This window comes from Coregonus clupeaformis, unplaced genomic scaffold (genome assembly GCF_020615455.1).
Source record: "Coregonus clupeaformis isolate EN_2021a unplaced genomic scaffold, ASM2061545v1 scaf0060, whole genome shotgun sequence".
Lineage (NCBI taxonomy): Eukaryota > Metazoa > Chordata > Actinopteri > Salmoniformes > Salmonidae > Coregonus > Coregonus clupeaformis.
The window spans coordinates 514,886-536,652 of NW_025533515.1; the positions used below are offsets into that span (position 1 = coordinate 514,886).

The 21,767-nt window shown below is 44.5% G+C and overlaps 1 protein-coding gene across 2 annotated transcripts in view; it reads left to right on the plus strand.

The window, feature by feature from the left end:
• The window catches only part of dnaaf9 (dynein axonemal assembly factor 9), a 207,122-nt gene that overhangs the window by 61,158 nt on the left and 124,197 nt on the right, over nucleotides 1–21,767 (plus strand). For both annotated transcript variants that reach the window (XM_045212884.1, XM_045212886.1), the window contains exons 9-12: nucleotides 1,552–1,743; nucleotides 9,123–9,204; nucleotides 9,314–9,350; nucleotides 14,239–14,323. In XM_045212884.1, coding sequence (XP_045068819.1) covers nucleotides 1,552–1,743; nucleotides 9,123–9,204; nucleotides 9,314–9,350; nucleotides 14,239–14,323 — 396 coding nt within the window. The remainder of the gene's footprint in view (nucleotides 1–1,551; nucleotides 1,744–9,122; nucleotides 9,205–9,313; nucleotides 9,351–14,238; nucleotides 14,324–21,767) is intronic.

Below are 21,767 nucleotides of genomic sequence, written 5' to 3' on the forward strand. Positions count from 1 at the left end.
GTTTTTTTTAGAAGGGGTGCAACTCTCGCTCTCTTGAAGACGGAAGGGACATAGCCAGCGGTCAAGGATGAGTTGATCAGCCAGGTGAGGTAAGGGAGAAGGTCACCGGAGATGGTCTGGAGAAGAGAGGAGGGGATAGGGTCAAGCGGGCAGGTTGTTGGGCGGCCTGCCGTCACAAGTCGCAAGATTTTATCTGGAGAGAGAGGGGAGAAAGAAGTCAAAGCATAGGGTAGGGCAGTGTGAGCAGGACCAGCAGTGTCATTTGACTTAACAAACGAGGATCGGATGTCGTCAACCTTCTTTTCAAAACGGTTGACGAAGTCATCCACAGAGAGGGAGGAGGGGGAGGGGGGGGTTAGGGAGGAGAATGTGGCAAAGAGCTTCCTAGGGTTAGAGGCAGATGCTTGGAATTTAGAGTGGTAGAGAGGAGGGAGTGAAAAGATGCCAGGTCCGCAGGGAGTCTAGTTTTCTTCCATTTCCGCTTTCCGTACAGAGAGATCCTTGATATGAACCTGCTCCAGAGTGCTCAGGACTTCATGCTGGGGCGAAGGTTCTTCTTCCAACAGGACAACGACCCTAAGCACACAGCCAAGACAACGCTGGAGTGGCTTTGGGACAAGTCTCTGAATGTCCTTGATTGGCCCAGCCAGAGCCTGTACTTCAAAACGATCATTATCTTGAAGGGTGTCCCTGGAAGGCCCAGCAGTTCTAGTGTTAACCCAGCTACATGTCGTCTATAACTACATGATTACTCTGCTGAACAGAAAATATAAACACAACATGCAAGAATTTCATTGGTTTTACTGAGTTACAGTTCATATGAGGAAATCAGTCAATTGAAATAAATTATTTAGGCCCTAATCTATGGATTTGAAATGACTGGGAATACAGATAGGAATCTGTTGGTCCCATATACCTTTTTAAAAATGGGCCTCACAATGGGCCTCAGGTTCTTGTCACACATTTATGTGCATTCTAATTGCCATCGATAAAATGCAATTGGGTTCGTTGTCTGTAGCTTATGCCGGCCCATACCATAACCCCACCCCCATCATAGGGCACTCTGTTCACAACGTTGACATCAGCAAACCACTCGCCCACACGACGCCATACACGCTGTCTGCGGTTGTGAGGCCGGTTGGACGTACTGCCAAATTCTCTCAAACGAAGGCGAGGCGGCTTATGGTAGAGAAATGAACATTCATTTCTCTGGCAACAGCTCTGGAGTTAACATGCCAATTTCACGCTCCCTCAAAACTTGAGACATCTGTGGCATTGTGTTGTGGCAAAACTGCACATTTGAAAGTGGCCTTTTATTGTCCCCAGCACAAGGTGCACCTGTGTAATGATCATGCTGTGTAATCAGCTTCTTGATATGCCACACCTGTCAGGTGGATGGAGTATCTTGGCTAAGGATAAATGCTCACTAACAGGGATGGAAACTAATTTGGGAGGGAGGAAACGCGTGTTGTCTTGTTGGCCAAGTATAGGTTGCTCCGTGTGTTTGTTAATGAATAAACCAAACCTTTAACATGTCTGTTAAATCCCCAGGCATTCCGGAGTTACTTCTCTCATGGCCTGATCTCCAGTAACATAGCTGACAGCAGTAGGAGACGGCAGCCATTTGTTCTGTTTGGGAGCCACTCCTCCATGGAGAACCTTCTCAGCTACTCCTTCAACTTCCCTTCTGATGGACACCAGGTCCGCAACACCGGACCACAGGGCGCCCCAGCCAAACACATGGTGAGAGCACCCTAACCCTATCCCCTAACCCCTAACCCTAAGCCAACACCGGACCACAGGGCGCCCCAGCCAAACACATGGTGAGAGCACCCTAACCCTATCCCCTAACCCCTAACCCTAAGCCAACACCGGACCCCAGAGCACCCCAGCCAAACACATGGTGAGAGCACCCTAACCCTATCCCCTAACCCTAAGCCAACACCGGACCACAGGGCGCCCCAGCCAAACACATGGTGAGAGCACCCTAACCCTATCCCCTAACCCCTAACCCTAAGCCAACACCGGACCACAGGGCGCCCCAGCCAAACACATGGTGAGAGCACCCTAACCCTATCCCCTAACCCCTAACCCTAAGCCAACACCGGACCCCAGAGCACCCCAGCCAAACACATGGTGAGAGCACCCTAACCCTATCCCCTAACCCTAAGCCAACACCGGACCACAGGGCGCCCCAGCCAAACACATGGTGAGAGCACCCTAACCCTATCCCCTAACCCCTAACCCTAAACCAACACCGGACCCCAGAGCGCCCCAGCCAAACACATGGTGAGAGCACCCTAACCCTATCCCCTAACCCCTAACCCTAAGCCAACACCGGACCCCAGAGCACCCCAGCCAAACACATGGTGAGAGCACCCTAACCCTATCCCCTAACCCCTAACCCTAAGCCAACACCGGACCACAGGGCGCCCCAGCCAAACACATGGTGAGAGCACCCTAACCCTATCCCCTAACCCTAAGCCAACACCGGACCCCAGAGCACCCCAGCCAAACACATGGTGAGAGCACCCTAACCCTATCCCCTAACCCCTAACCCTAAGCCAACACCGGACCCCAGAGCACCCCAGCCAAACACATGGTGAGAGCACCCTAACCCTATCCCCTAACCCCTAACCCTAAGCCAACACCGGACCACAGGGCGCCCCAGCCAAACACATGGTGAGAGCACCCTAACCCTATCCCCTAACCCCTAACCCTAAGCCAACACCGGACCCCAGAGCACCCCAGCCAAACACATGGTGAGAGCACCCTAACCCTATCCCCTAACCCCTAACCCTAAGCCAACACCGGACCACAGGGCGCCCCAGCCAAACACATGGTGAGAGCACCCTAACCCTATCCCCTAACCCCTATCTCACCTCCACTACAAGAGAACCCTAACCCCTATCTCACCTCCACTACAAGAGCACCCTAACCCCTAACCCCTATCTCACCTCCACTACAAGAGCACCCTAACCCCTAACCCCTATCTCACCTCCACTACAAGAGCACCCTAACCCCTATCCCCTATCTCACCTCCACTACAAGAGAACCCTATCCCCTATCTCACCAAACACATGGTGAGAGCACTCTAACCCCTATCTCACCAAACACATGGTGAGAGCACTCTAACCCCTATCTCACCAAACACATGGTGAGAGCACCCTAACCCCTATCTCACCAAACACATGGTGAGAGCACCCTAACCACTAACCCCCATCTCACCAAACACATGGTGAGAGCACTCTAAACCCTAACCCCTATCTCACCAAACACATGGTGAGAGCACCCTAACCCCTAACCCCTATCTCACCAAACACATGGTGAGAGCACCCTAACCACTAACCCCTATCTCACCAAACACATGGTGAGAGCACCCTAACCACTAACCCCTATCTCACCAAACACATGGTGAGAGCACCCTAACCCCTATCCCCTATCTCACCAAACACATGGTGAGAGCACTCTAAACCCTATCCCCCATCTCACCAAACACATGGTGAGAGCACCCTAACCCCTAACCCCTATCTCACCAAACACATGGTGAGAGCCCTCTAAACCCTAACCCCTAACCCCTATCTCACCAAACACATGGTGAGAGCACCCTAACCCCTAACCCCTATCTCACCAAACACATGGTGAGAGCACTCTAACCCCCATCTCACCAAACACATGGTGAGAGCACCCTAACCCCTATCCCCCATCTCACCAAACACATGGTGAGAGCACCCTAACCCCTATCTCACCAAACACATGGTGAGAGCACCCTAACCCCTAACCCCTATCTCACCAAACACATGGTGAGAGCACCCTAAACCCTATCCCCCATCTCACCAAACACATGGTGAGAGCACCCTAACTCCTATCCCCTATCTCACCAAACACATGGTGAGAGCACCCTAACCCCTATCCCCTATCTCACCAAACACATGGTGAGAGCACCCTATCCCCTATCTCACCAAACACATGGTGAGAGCACCCTAACTCCTATCCCCTATCTCACCAAACACATGGTGAGAGCACCCTAACCCCTATCCCCTATCTCACCAAACACATGGTGAGAGCACCCTAACCCCTATCTCACCAAACACATGGTGAGAGCACATGGTCAGATCCTGGACTTCCTGACGGGCCGCCCCCAGGTGGTAAGGGTAGGTAACAACACATCTGCCACACTGATCCTCAACACGGGGGCCCCTCAGGGGTGCGTGCTCAGTCCCCTCCTGTACTCCCTGTTCACTCATGACTGCATGGCCAGGCACGACTCCAACACCATCATTAAGTTTGCCGACGACACAACAGTGGTAGGCCTGATCACCGACAACGATGAGACAGCCTATAGGGAGGAGGTCAGAGATCTGGCCGTGTGGTGCCAGGACAACAACCTCTCCCTCAACGTGACCAAGACAAAGGAGATGATTGTGGACTACAGGAAAAAAAAGAGGACTGAGCACGCCCCCATTCTCATCGACGGGGCTGTAGTGGAACAGGTTGAGAGCTTCAAGTTCCTTGGTGTCCACATCACCAACGAACTATCATGGTCCAAACACACCAAGACAGTCGTGAAGAGGGCACGACAAAGCCTATTCCCCCTCAGGAGACTAAAAAGATTTGGCATGGGTCCTCAGATCCTCAAAAAATTCTACAGCTGCACCATCGAGAGCATTCTGACTGGTTGCATCACCGCCTGGTATGGCAACTGCTTGGCCTCCGACCGCAAGGCACTACAGAGGGTAGTGCTTACGGCCCAGTACATCACTGGGGCAAAGCTTCCTGCCATCCAGGACCTCTATACCAGGCGGTGTCAGAGGAAGGCCCTCAAAATTGTCAAAGACTTCAGCCACCCTAGTCATAGACTGTTCTCTCTGCTACCGCACGGCAAGCGGTACCGGAGTGCCAAGTCTAGGTCCAAAAGACTTCTCAACAGCTTCTACCCCCAAGCCATAAGACTCCTGAACAGCTAATCATGGCTACCCGGACTATTTGCACTGCCCCCCCACCCCATCCTTTTACGCTGCTGCTACTCTGTTAAGTATTTATGCATAGTCACTTTAACTCTACCCATATGTACATATTACCTCAACTACCTCAACTAGCCGGTGCCTCCGCACATTGACTCTGCAACGGTACCCCCCTGTATGTATAGCCTCCCTACTGTCACTTTATTTTACTTCTGCTCTTTTTTTTCTCAACACTTTTTTTTGTTGTTGTTTTATTTTTTACTTTTTTGTTTAAAATAAATGCACTGTTGGTTAAGGGCTGTAAGTAAGCATTTCACTGTAATGTCTGCACCTGTTGTATTCGGCGCATGTGACCAATAAAATGTGATTTGATTTGATAACACATGGTGAGAGCACCCTAACCCCTATCTCACCAAACACATGGTGAGAGCACCCTAACCCCTATCTCACCAAACACATGGTGAGAGCACCCTAACCCCTATCTCACCAAACACATGGTGAGAGCACCCTAACCCCTATCTCACCAAACACATGGTGACAGCACCCTAACCCCTATCTCACCAAACACATGGTGAGAGCACCCTAACCCCTATCCCCTATCTCACCAAACACATGGTGAGAGCACCCTAACCCCTATCCCCTATCTCACCAAACACATGGTGAGAGCACCCTAACCCCTATCTCACCAAACACATGGTGAGAGCACCCTAACCCCTATCCCCTATCTCACCAAACACATGGTGAGAGCACCCTAACCCCTATCTCACCAAACACATGGTGAGAGCACCCTAACCCCTATCTCACCAAACACATGGTGAGAGCACCTAACCCCTATCTCACCAAACACATGGTGAGAGCACCTAACCCCTATCTCACCAAACACATGGTGAGAGCACCCTAACCCCTATCTCACCAAACACATGGTGAGAGCACCCTATCCCCTATCTCACCAAACACATGGTGAGAGCACCTAACCCTATCTCACCAAACACATGGTGAGAGCACCCTAACCCCTATCTCACCAAACACATGGTGAGAGCACCCTAACCCTATCCCCTATCTCACCAAACACATGGTGAGAGCACCTAACCCCTATCTCACCAAACACATGGTGAGAGCACCTAACCCCTATCTCACCAAACACATGGTGAGAGCACCCTAACCCCTATCCCCTATCTCACCAAACACATGGTGAGAGCACCCTAACCCCTATCTCACTAAACACATGGTGAGAGCACCCTAACCCCTATCCCCTATCTCACCAAACACATGGTGAGAGCACCCTAACCCCTATCTCACCAAACACATGGTGAGAGCACCCTAACCCCTATCTCACCAAACACATGGTGAGAGCACCCTAACCCCTATCTCACCAAACACATGGTGAGAGCACCCTAACCCCTATCTCACCAAACACATGGTGAGAGCACCCTATCCCCTATCTCACCAAACACATGGTGAGAGCACCCTAACCCTATCCCCTATCTCACCAAACACATGGTGAGAGCACCCTAACCCCTATCTCACCAAACACATGGTGAGAGCACCCTAACCCCTATCTCACCAAACACATGGTGAGAGCACCTAACCCCTATCTCACCAAACACATGGTGAGAGCACCCTATCCCCTATCTCACCAAACACATGGTGAGAGCACCCTAACCCCTATCCCCTATCTCACCAAACACATGGTGAGAGCACCCTAACCCCTATCTCACCAAACACATGGTGAGAGCACCCTAATCCCTATCCCCTATCTCACCAAACACATGGTGAGAGCACCCTAACCCCTATCTCACCAAACACATGGTGAGAGCACCCTAACCCCTATCTCATCAAACACATGGTGAGAGCACCCTAACCCCTATCCCCTATCTCACCAAACACATGGTGAGAGCACCCTAACCCCTATCTCGCCAAACACATGGTGAGAGCACCCTAACCCCTATCTCACCAAACACATGGTGAGAGCACCTAACCCCTATCTCACCAAACACATGGTGAGAGCACCCTAACCCCTATCTCACCAAACACATGGTGAGAGCACCCTAACCCCTATCCCTATCTCACCAAACACATGGTGAGAGCACCCTAACCCCTATCCCCTATCTCACCAAACACATGGTGAGAGCACCTAACCCCTATCTCACCAAACACATGGTGAGAGCACCCTAACCCCTATCCCCTATCTCACCAAACACATGGTGAGAGCACCCTAACCCCTATCTCACCAAACACATGGTGAGAGCACCCTAACCCCTATCTCACCAAACACATGGTGAGAGCACCCTAACCCCTATCCCCTATCTCACCAAACACATGGTGAGAGCACCCTATCCCCTATCTCACCAAACACATGGTGAGAGCACCCTAACCCCTATCTCACCAAACACATGGTGAGAGCACCCTAACCCCTATCTCACCAAACACATGGTGAGAGCACCCTAACCCCTATCTCACCAAACACATGGTGAGAGCACCCTAACCCCTATCCCCTATCTCACCAAACACATGGTGAGAGCACCCTAACCCCTATCCCCTATCTCACCAAACACATGGTGAGAGCACCCTAACCCCTATCTCACCAAACACATGGTGAGAGCACCTAACCCCTATCTCACCAAACACATGGTGAGAGCACCCTAACCCCTATCCCCTATCTCACCAAACACATGGTGAGAGCACCCTATCCCCTATCTCACCAAACACATGGTGAGAGCACCCTAACCCCTATCTCACCAAACACATGGTGAGAGCACCCTAACCCCTATCTCACCAAACACATGGTGAGAGCACCCTAACCCCTATCTCACCAAACACATGGTGAGAGCACCCTAACCCCTATCCCCTATCTCACCAAACACATGGTGAGAGCACCCTAACCCCTAACCCCTATCTCACCAAACACATGGTGAGAGCATCCTAACCCCTATCTCACCAAACACATGGTGAGAGCACCCTAACCCCTATCTCATCAAACACATGGTGAGAGCACCCTAACCCCTATCCCCTATCTCACCAAACACATGGTGAGAGCACCTAACCCCTATCTCACCAAACACATGGTGAGAGCACCCTAACCCCTATCTCACCAAACACATGGTGAGAGCACCCTAACCCCTATCTCACCAAACACATGGTGAGAGCACCTAACCCCTATCTCACCAAACACATGGTGAGAGCACCCTAACCCTATCTCACCAAACACATGGTGAGAGCACCTAACCCCTATCTCACCAAACACATGGTGAGAGCACCCTAACCCCTATCTCACCAAACACATGGTGAGAGCACCCTAACCCCTATCTCACCAAACACATGGTGAGAGCACCTAACCCCTATCTCACCAAACACATGGTGAGAGCACCCTAACCCCTATCCCCTATCTCACCAAACACATGGTGAGAGCACCTAACCCCTATCTCACCAAACACATGGTGAGAGCACCCTAACCCCTATCTCACCAAACACATGGTGAGAGCACCCTAAACCCTATCTCACCAAACACATGGTGAGAGCACCTAACCCCTATCCCCTATCTCACCAAACACATGGTGAGAGCACCCTAACCCCTATCTCACCAAACACATGGTGAGAGGACCCTAACCCCTATCTCACCAAACACATGGTGAGAGCACCCTAACCCTATCTCACCAAACACATGGTGAGAGCACCCTAACCCCTATCCCCTATCTCACCAAACACATGGTGAGAGCACCCTAACCCCTATCTCACCAAACACATGGTGAGAGCACCCTAACCCCTATCTCACCAAACACATGGTGAGAGCACCCTAACCCCTATCCCCTATCTCACCAAACACATGGTGAGAGCACCCTAACCCCTATCTCACCAAACACATGGTGAGAGCACCCTAACCCCTATCTCACCAAACACATGGTGAGAGCACCCTAACCCCTATCTCACCAAACACATGGTGAGAGCACCCTAACCCCTATCCCCTATCCCACCTAACACATGGTGAGAGTTATGTCCAGATTAGACCACTATCTGTCCCTCTACAGTTATCATTATGTGTGTATGTGTTAAATGAGATGGCTTGGCAGTCCGTTGGGCTTGGTCTTCCTATAGTACTTGGCTTGGCAGTCTGTTGGGCTTGGTCTTCCTATAGTACTCTAATCTGTTCTTGTCTGTCAGGTTCTCCAGTGTGTGGCTCCTAAAGGATCTTTAGCCTGCTCCAGGACTTACTTCTTTGGAACCACTCACATCCCCTACCTAGGTAAACATAGCCCATACCTTAAAGCGTAAACAGTAAACTGTTTCTAGGATATACCGTAGCTATTTTACTGTACCATCTCTAGATCTAATATCTGCTGTTTCACTTGCAGGGAATGACAACATTCAACAGAGGAAAACAGAACTCCTGTAAGTTCACCAATAGAAAATGCTTTAAATGGTCATGTAAGGTGTTAAATGTATCTCTTCTAGAAGATGTACGTATTATGTAACGTGTTAAATGTATCTCTTCTTAAAGGTGTACATATTATTTAACTAGGTAAATGTATCTCTTCTAGAACAGTGGTTCCCAAACTGTGGGGGGCGCAATTTTTTTGTTTAAGGAACTCAGTCCAGCTTTTAACTTTCTCTTGAAAGATGTAATAGTAGAATGCACAAGATGCCATTTCTATATTGGGTCGTGCATCATCAGTTCCTCTTGTCATGTTAGTCATTGCAGACTTAGAGAGCTATTTATAACTTGTCAGGAATGTCCAGATTAACGAGCCCATCTCAGCTAACGTTTTTTAGCCAAGTTTTTTAGCCCATAGATTTTGTAGTAATGTTTGAGTCACTCAAATAACACATGAGTATACATTAGACATGGCAAAATGTTTAGAATTGCAAGAAAATGTGCTTTAAACCTGCAAAATGTTCTGTCTGCCAACAAGAGGGGTGTGAACAGTTGTGTCATGAACAGTTGTGTCATGAACAGTGCTTGTGCCCATAGAATAGACGTGGCGCGGGCACATGTTTAAATGGCGCCAACAGAGAGGGCTGCCTTGTGACTAGCTCTTAGGAAACTTTGCAGTATTTTGTTTTTTTATGTATTCTTTTGTACATTATTAGCCCAGAATTTATTTTGTGTTATTACATACAGCCGGGAATAACTATTGGATATCAGAGCGGCGGTATCTCACCAGCACTACCAGCATTACGACCAGGAATACGACTTCCCCGAAGCAGATCCTTTGTTCACTCTCCCCAGAGCAACTGAACTGATTCCAGAGGCCGACCCAAAACAACGCCGGCGGAGGAGAGGTACTCGGAGCGGCCTGCTGGTCCGATTTAGGAGGCGCGCACACCACCCACCGCTTCCAAGTATATTACTCGCTAATGTTCAGTCTCTGGATAATAAAGTTGATGAGTTCAGGGCAAGGGTTGCTTTCCAGAGAGACATCAGGGATTGTAACATCCTCTGTTTCACGGAAACATGGCTCTCTCTGGATATACTGAGTCGGTCCAGCCAGTTGGGTTCTCAGTTCATCGCACAGACAGGAATAAATATCTCTCCGGGAAGCAGAAGGGCGGAGGTGTGTGTTTCATGATTAACGACTCATGGTGTAACTGTAGTAACATACAGGAAGTCGAGTCCTTCTGTTCACCCGACCCAGAATACCTCACAATCAGATGCCGACCGTATTACCTCCCAAGAGAATTCTATTGCTATTCCAACTTCCGGGATGCCTACAGTGCCTTGCAAAAGTATTCATCCCCCTTGGCATTTTTCCTATTTTGTTGCATTACAACCTGTAATTTAAATGGATTTTTATTTGGATTTCATGTAAGGACATACACAAAGTAGTCCAAATTGGTGAAATGAAATGAAATAGATAACTTGTTTCAAAAAGTTTATTATTTAATGGAAAAGTGGTGCGTGCATATGTATTCACCCCCTTTGCTATGAAGCCCCTAAATAACATCTGGTGCAACCAATTACCTTCAGAAGTCACATAATTAGTTAAATAAAGTCCACCTGTGTGCAATCTGTGTCACATGATCTGTCACATGATCTCAGTGTATATATACACCTGTTCTGAAAGGCCCCAGAGTCTGCAACACCACTAAGCAAGGGGCACCACCAAGCAAGCGGCACCATGAAGACCAAGGAGCTCTCCAAACAGGTCAGGGACAAAGTTGTGGAGAAGTAAAAAAATATCAGAAACTTTGAACATCCCACGGAGCACCATTAACTCCATTATTTAAAAAATGGAAATAATATGGCCCCACAACAAACCTGCCAAGAGAGGGCCGCCCACCAAAACTCACGGACCAGGCAAGGAGGGCATTAATCAGAGAGGCAACAAAGAGACCAAAGATAACCCTGAAGGAGCTGCAAAGCTCCATAGCGGAGATTGGAGTATCTGTCCATAGGACCACTTTAAGCCGTACACTCCACAGAGCTGGGCTTTACGGAAGAGTGACCAGAAAAAAGCAATTGAAGCATGGTGGTGGCAGCATCATGCTGTGGGGATGTTTTTCATTGGCAGGGACAGGGAAACTGGTCAGAATTGAAGGAATGATGGATGGCGCTAAATACAGGGAAATTCTTGAGGGAAACCAGTTTCAGTCTTCCAGAGATTTGAGACTGGGACGGAGGTTCACCTTCCAGCAGGACAATGGCACTAAGCATACTCGAGTGGTTTAAGGGGAACCATTTAAATGTCTTGGAATTGCCAAGTCAAAGCCCTGACCTCAATCCAATTGAGAATCTGTGGTATGACTTAAAGATTGCTGTACACCAGTGGAACCCATCCAACTTGAAGGAGCTGGAGCAGTTTTGCCTTGAAGAATGGGCAAAAATCCCAGTGGCTAGATCAGCCAAGCCTAAAGAGACATACCCCAAGAGACTTGCAGGTGAATAGTTATGCACTCTCAAGTTTTCAGTTTTTTTGTCTTATTTGTTGTTTGTTTCACAATAAAAAATATTTTGCATCTTCAAAGTGATAGGCATGTTGTGTAAATCAAATGATACAAACCCCCAAAAAAATCAATTTTAATTCCAGGTTGTAAGGCAACAAAATAGGATGGGGGGGGGTGAATACTTTCGCAAGCCACTGTACAAGGCCTTCCCCCGCCCTCCTGTTGGCAAATCTGACCACGACTCAATTTTGCTCCTCCATTCCTATAGGCAGAAACTCAAACAGGAAGTACCCGTGCTAAGGACTATTTAACGCTGGTCTGACCAATCGGAATCCACGTTTCAAGGTTGTTATGATCATGTGGACTGGGATATGTTCTGGGTAGCTTCTGTGAATAATATAGACAAATATACTGAAACGGTGACTGAGTTTATCAGGAAGTGTATAGGAGATGTTGAACCCACTGTGACTATTAAAACCTACCCTAACCAGAAACCGTGGATAGATGGCAGCATTCGTGCAAAACTGAAAACGCGAACCACCGCATTTAACCATGTTAAGGTGACTGGGATATGGCAGAATACAAACAGTCTAGTTATTCTCTCCGCAAGGCAATCAAACAGGCAAAACGTCAGTATAAGTGGAGTCGCAATTCAACGGCTCAGACACGAGACGTATGTGGCAGGGTTTACAGACAATCACAGACTACAATAGGAAAACCAGCCACGTCGCGGACACCGACGTCTTGCTTCCGGACAAGCTAAACACCTTCTTTGCCCGCTTTGAGGATAACACAGTGCCACTGACGCGACCCGCTCCCAAGGACTATGGGCTCTCCTTCTCCGGGGACGACCTGAGTAAGACATTTAAGCATGTTAACCCTCGCAAGGCTGCCGGCCAAGATGGCATCCCTAGCCGCAGACCAGCTTGCTGGTGTGTTTACGGACGTATTCAATCTCTCCCTATCCCATTCTGCTGTTCCCACATGCTTCAAGATGGCCACCATTGTTCCTGTACCCAAGAAAGCAAAGGTAACTGAACTAAATGACTATCTCCCCGTAGCACTTCTGTCATCATGAAGTGCTTTGAGAGACTAGTCAAGGATCATATCACCTCTACCTTACCTGTCACCCTAGACCCACTTCAATTTGCTTACCGCCCCAACAGACGACACAACAGTAGTAGGCTTGATTACTAACAGTGACGAGACCGCCTACAGGGAGGAGGTGAGGACTCTGGGAGTGTGGTGCCAGGAAAATAACCTCTCACTCAATGTCAACAAAACAAAGGAGATGATCGTGGACTTCAGGAAACAGCAGAGGGTGCACCCCCTATCCACATCGACAGGACCGCAGTGGAGAAGGTGGAAAGCTTCAAGTTTCTCTGCGTACACATCACTGACAAACTGAAATGGTACCCCTGCGCAGACAGTTCTGGTGAAGAATGCGAAACAGTGCCTCTTCAACCTCAGGAGGCTGAAGAAATTTGGCTTGGCACCTAAAACCCTCACAAACTTTTACAGATGCAAAATTGAGAGCATCCTGTCGGGCTGTATCACCGCCTGGTACGGCGACTGCACAGCCCACAACGTCAGGGCTCTCCAGAAGGTGGTGCGGTCTGCCCAACGCATTACCGGGAGCAAACTACCTGCCCCCCAGGACATCTATAGCACCTGATGTCACAGGAAGGCCAAAAACATAATCAAGGACAACAACCACCCGAGCCACTGCCTGTTCACCCCGCTATCATCCAGAAGGTGAGGTCAGTACAGGTGCATCAATGCTTGGACCTAGAGACTGAAAAACAGCTTCTATCTCAAGGCCATCAGACTGTTAAATAGCTATCACTAGCACATTAGAGGCTGCTGCCTATAGACATAGACTAGAAATCACTAGCCACGTTAATAAATGGAACACTAGTCACTTTTAAATCATGTTTATATATCTTGCATCACTCATCTCATATGTATATACTGTATTCTATACTATTCTACTGTATCTTCGTCTACGCCGCTCTGACATTGCTCTTCCATATATTTATATATTCTTAATTCCTTACTAGATTTGTGTGTATTGGGTATATGTTGTGAAATTGTTAGATATTACTTGTTAGATATTACTGCACTGTCGGAGCTAGAAGCACAAGCATTTCGCTACACCCGCATTAACATCTGCTAAACACGTGTATGTGACCAATAACATTTGATTTGATTTGAGGTATGTTCCCCAATGCTGGAAGGTGGACCTGAGTGAAAAAAGTTTGGGAACCCCTGTTCTAGAAGATATTGCCAGAATATTATTTACATTAAGATGGCCAAAAGGGAGATGAGATGTTCAACGTACAGGTGTACTTCTGGCCATGTAGTGTATGTACTGTGTTAAATGTATCTCTTCCAGTCTCCTGTCTCAGATCTATGCAGCAGTCGTCCAGTCGGTCCTGGCAGGAATCAAATGCTACTCCAACACCACTAGTGCTACTAAGGTGATACACTAGTCCTTTCTGAATGACATCTCCAACTAGCTATGTATACTGTAACTAGCTACACACATGGTATACTGTAACTAGATACACACATGGTATACTGTAACTAGCTACACACATGGTACACTGTAACTAGCTATACACATGGTATACTGTAACTAGCTACACACATGGTATACTGTAACTAGCTATACACATGGTATACTGTAACTAGCTATACATGGTATACTGTAACTAGCTATACACATGGTATACTGTAACGAGCTACACACATGGTACACTGTAACTAGCTATACACATGGTATACTGTAACTAGCTACACACATGGTATACTGTAACTAGCTATACATGGTATACTGTAACTAGCTATACATGGTATACTGTAACTAGCTATACACATGGTACACTGTAACTAGCTATACACATGGTATACTGTAACTAGCTACACACATGGTATACTGTAACTAGCTATACATGGTATACTGTAACTAGCTATACACATGGTATACTGTAACTAGCTACACACATGGTATACTGTAACTAGCTACACATGGTATACTGTAACTAGCTACACACATTGTATACTGTAACTAGCTACACACATGGTATACTGTAACTAGCTATACACATGGTATACTGTAACTAGCTACACATGGTATACTGTAACTAGCTATACACATGGTATACTGTAACTAGCTACACATGGTATACTGTAACTAGCTACACACATGGTATACTGTAACTAGCTATACATGGTATACTGTAACTAGCTACACACATGGTATACTGTAACTAGCTATACACATGGTATACTGTAACTAGCTATACACATGGTATACTGTAACTAGCTACACACATGGTATACTGTAACTAGCTATACACATGGTATACTGTAACTAGCTATACACATGGTATACTGTAACTAGCTATACATGGTATACTGTAACTAGCTACACACATGGTATACTGTAACTAGCTGTACATGGTATACTGTAACTAGCTGTACATGGTATACTGTAACTAGCTATACACATGGTATACTGTAACTAGCTATACACATGGTATACTGTAACTAGCTATACATGGTATACTGTAACTAGCTACACACATGGTATACTGTAACTAGCTATACACATGGTATACTGTAACTAGCTACACATGGTATACTGTAACTAGCTACACACATGGTATACTGTAACTAGCTGTACATGGTATACTGTAACTAGCTACACACATGGTATACTGTAACTAGCTATACATGGTATACTGTAACTAGCTATACACATGGTATACTGTAACTAGCTACACATGGTATACTGTAACTAGCTATACACATGGTATACTGTAACTAGCTATACATGGTATACTGTAACTAGCTATACATGGTATACTGTAACTAGCTATACATGGTATACTGTAACTAGCTATACACATGGTATACTGTAACTAGCTACACATGGTATACTGTAACTAGCTACACACATGGTATACTGTAACTAGCTACACACATGGTATACTGTAACTAGCTATACACATGGTATACTGTAACTAGCTACACACATGGTATACTGTAACTAGCTATACATGGTATAATGTAACTAGCTATACACATGGTATACTGTAACTAGCTACACACATGGTATACTGTAACTAGCTATACACATGGTATACTGTAACTAGCTATACACATGGTATACTGTAACTAGCTATACACATGGTATACTGTAACTAGCTACACATGGTATACTGTAACTAGCTACACACATGGTATACTGTAACTAGCTATACACATGGTATACTGTAACTAGCTATACACATGGTATACTGTAACTAGCTACACACATGGTATACTGTAACTAGCTATACACATGGTATACTGTAACTAGCTACACATGGTATACTGTAACTAGCTGTACATGGTATACTGTAACTAGCTACACACATGGTATACTGTAACTAGCTACACACATGGTATACTGTAACTAGCTACACACATGGTATACTGTAACTAGCTACACACATGGTATACTGTAACTAGCTACACACATGGTATACTGTAACTAGCTACACACATGGTACACTGTAACTAGCTGTACACATGGTACACTGTAACTAGCTATACACATGGTATACTGTAACTAGCTACACACATGGTACACTGTAACTAGCTACACACATGGTATACTGTAACTAGCTATACATGGTATACTGTAACTAGCTACACACATGGTATACTGTAACTAGCTACACACATGGTATACTGTAACTAGCTACACACATGGTATACTGTAACTAGCTATACACATGGTATACTGTAACTAGCTACACACATGGTATACTGTAACTAGCTACACACATGGTATACTGTAACTAGCTATACACATGGTATACTGTAACTAGCTACACACATGGTATACTGTAACTAGCTACACACATGGTATACTGTAACTAGCTATACACATGGTATACTGTAACTAGCTACACACATGGTATACTGTAACTAGCTACACACATGGTATACTGTAACTAGCTATACACATGGTATACTGTAACTAGCTACACACATGGTATACTGTAACTAGCTACACACATGGTATACTGTAACTAGCTACACACATGGTATACTGTAACTAGCTACACACATGGTACACTGTAACTAGCTGTACACATGGTATACTGTAACTAGCTACACACATGGTATACTGTAACTAGCTATACATGGTATACTGTAACTAGCTACACACATGGTATACTGTAACTAGCTACACACATGGTATACTGTAACTAGCTATACACATGGTATACTGTAACTAGCTGTACACATGGTATACTGTAACTAGCTATACATGGTATACTGTAACTAGCTACACACATGGTATACTGTAACTAGCTACACACATGGTATACTGTAACTAGCTACACACATGGTATACTGTAACTAGCTACACACATGGTATACTGTAACTAGCTGTACATGGTATACATAAACTAGCTATACACATTTTGCTGTAACTAGCTATACACATGGTATACTGTAACTAGCTACACACATGGTATACTGTAACTAGCTACACACATGGTATACTGTAACTAGCTATACACATGGTATACTGTAACTAGCTATACATGGTATACTGTAACTAGCTATACATGGTATACTGTAACTAGCTATACACATGGTATACTGTAACTAGCTATACACATGGTATACTGTAACTAGCTATACATGGTATACTGTAACTAGCTATACATGGTATACTGTAACTAGCTATACACATGGTATACTGTAACTAGCTATACACATGGTATACTGTAACTAGCTATACATGGTATACTGTAACTAGCTACACACATGGTATACTGTAACTAGCTATACATGGTATACTGTAACTAGCTATACACATATGCTGTAACTAGCTACACACATGGTATACTGTAACTAGCTACACACATGGTATACTGTAACTAGCTATACATGGTATACTGTAACTAGCTATACACATGGTATACTGTAACTAGCTATACATGGTATACTGTAACTAGCTATACATGGTATACTGTAACTAGCTACACACATGGTATACTGTAACTAGCTATACACATGGTATACTGTAACTAGCTACACACATGGTATACTGTAACTAGCTACACACATGGTATACTGTAACTAGCTACACACATGGTATACTGTAACTAGCTACACACATGGTATACTGTAACTAGCTACACACATGGTATACTGTAACTAGCTACACACATGGTATACTGTAACTAGCTACACACATGGTATACTGTAACTAGCTACACACATGGTATACTGTAACTAGCTACACACATGGTATACTGTAACTAGCTATACACATGGTATACTGTAACTAGCTATACACATGGTATACTGTAACTAGCTATACACATGGTATACTGTAACTAGCTACACACATGGTATACTGTAACTAGCTATACATGGTATACTGTAACTAGCTATACATGGTATACTGTAACTAGCTATACACATGGTATACTGTAACTAGCTATACACATGGTATACTGTAACTAGCTACACACATGGTATACTGTAACTAGCTATACATGGTATACTGTAACTAGCTACACACATGGTATACTGTAACTAGCTACACACATGGTATACTGTAACTAGCTACACACATGGTATACTGTAACTAGCTATACATGGTATACTGTAACTAGCTACACACATGGTATACTGTAACTAGCTACACATGGTATACTGTAACTAGCTATACACATGGTATACTGTAACTAGCTACACACATGGTATACTGTAACTAGCTACACACATGGTATACTGTAACTAGCTACACACATGGTATACTGTAACTAGCTATACATGGTATACTGTAACTAGCTACACACATGGTATACTGTAACTAGCTACACATGGTATACTGTAACTAGCTATACACATGGTATACTGTAACTAGCTACACACATGGTATACTGTAACTAGCTATACATGGTATACTGTAACTAGCTACACACATGGTATACTGTAACTAGCTACACACATGGTATACTGTAACTAGCTACACACATGGTATACTGTAACTAGCTATACATGGTATACTGTAACTAGCTACACACATGGTATACTGTAACTAGCTACACACATGGTATACTGTAACTAGCTATACACATGGTATACTGTAACTAGCTACACACATGGTATACTGTAACTAGCTATACATGGTATACTGTAACTAGCTATACATGGTATACTGTAACTAGCTATACACATGGTATACTGTAACTAGCTATACATGGTATACTGTAACTAGCTATACACATGGTATACTGTAACTAGCTATACACATGGTATACTGTAACTAGCTATACATGGTATACTGTAACTAGCTATACATGGTATACTGTAACTAGCTATACATGGTATACTGTAACTAGCTATACACATGGTATACTGTAACTAGCTATACACATGGTATACTGTAACTAGCTATACATGGTATACTGTAACTAGCTATACATGGTATACTGTAACTAGCTATACATGGTATACTGTAACTAGCTATACATGGTATACTGTAACTAGCTATACATGGTATACTGTAACTAGCTATACATGGTATACTGTAACTAGCTATACACATGGTATACTGTAACTAGCTACACATGGTATACTGTAACTAGCTGTACATGGTATACTGTAACTAGCTATACATGGTATACTGTAACTAGCTATACATGGTATACTGTAACTAGTTGTACATGGTATACTGTAACTAGCTATACATGGTATACTGTAACTAGCTATACATGGTATACTGTAACTAGCTATACATGGTATACTGTAACTAGCTATACATGGTATACTGTAACTAGCTATACACATATGCTGTAACTAGCTATACACATGGTATACTGTAACTAGCTATACACATGGTATACTGTAACTAGCTACACATGGTATACTGTAACTAGCTATACATGGTATACTGTAACTAGCTATACATGGTATACTGTAACTAGCTATACACATGGTATACTGTAACTAGCTATACATGGTATACTGTAACTAGCTATACATGGTATACTGTAACTAGCTATACACATGGTATACTGTAACTAGCTATACACATGGTATACTGTAACTAGCTACACACATGGTATACTGTAACTAGCTACACACATGGTATACTGTAACTAGCTACACACATGGTATACTGTAACTAGCTACACACATGGTATACTGTAACTAGCTACACACATGGTATACTGTAACTAGCTACACACATGGTATACTGTAACTAGCTACACACATGGTATACTGTAACTAGCTATACACATGGTATACTGTAACTAGCTACACACATGGTATACTGTAACTAGCTACACACATGGTATACTGTAACTAGCTACACACATGGTATACTGTAACTAGCTACACACATGGTATACTGTAACTAGCTACACACATGGTATACTGTAACTAGCTATACACATGGTATACTGTAACTAGCTACACACATGGTATACTGTAACTAGCTACACACATGGTATACTGTAACTAGCTACACACATGGTATACTGTAACTAGCTACACATGGTATACTGTAACTAGCTACACACATGGTATACTGTAACTAGCTACACACATGGTATACTGTAACTAGCTATACACATGGTATACTGTAACTAGCTATACATGGTATACTGTAACTAGCTATACATGGTATACTGTAACTAGCTACACACATGGTATACTGTAACTAGCTACACACATGGTATACTGTAACTAGCTATACACATGGTATACTGTAACTAGCTACACACATGGTATACTGTAACTAGCTACACACATGGTATACTGTAACTAGCTATACATGGTATACTGTAACTAGCTATACACATGGTATACTGTAACTAGCTATACACATGGTATACTGTAACTAGCTACACATGGTATACTGTAACTAGCTATACATGGTATACTGTAACTAGCTATACATGGTATACTGTAACTAGCTATACACATGGTATACTGTAACTAGCTACACATGGTATACTGTAACTAGCTATACACATGGTATACTGTAACTAGCTATACATGGTATACTGTAACTAGCTATACATGGTATACTGTAACTAGCTACACACATGGTATACTGTAACTAGCTATACACATGGTATACTGTAACTAGCTATACACATTTGCTGTAACTAGCTATACACATGGTATACTGTAACTAGCTATACACATGGTATACTGTAACTAGCTATACATGGTATACTGTAACTAGCTATACATGGTATACTGTAACTAGCTACACACATTTGCTGTAACTAGCTATACACATGGTATACTGTAACTAGCTATACACATTTGCTGTAACTAGCTATACACATGGTATACTGTAACTAGCTATACACATTTGCTGTAACTAGCTATACACATGTTTGCTGTATACCATGCATAGCTAGTTACAGCACAGGTGTATAGCTAGTTACAGCACAGGTGTGTAGCTAGTTACTGCAAATGTGTATAGATAGTTACAGTATACCATATAGCTACAATGAACAAAAATATAAACGCAACATGTAAAGTGATGGTCCCATGTTTCATGAGCTGAAATAAAAGGTCCCTGAAATTTTCCATTCGCACAAAAAGCTTATTCCTCCAACGTTTTGTGCACAAATTAGTTTACATCCCTGTTAGTGAGCATTTCTCTTTTGCCAAGATAATCCATCCACCTGACAGGTATGGCATATCAAAAAGCTGATTAAACAGCATGATCATTACACAGGTGCACCTTGTGCTGGGGACAATAAAAGGCCACTCGATAATGTACAGTTTTGTCACACAACACAATGCCACAGATGTCTCATCTTTTGAGGGAGTGTGCAATTGGCATGCTGACTGCAGGAATGTCCACCAGAGCTGTTGCCA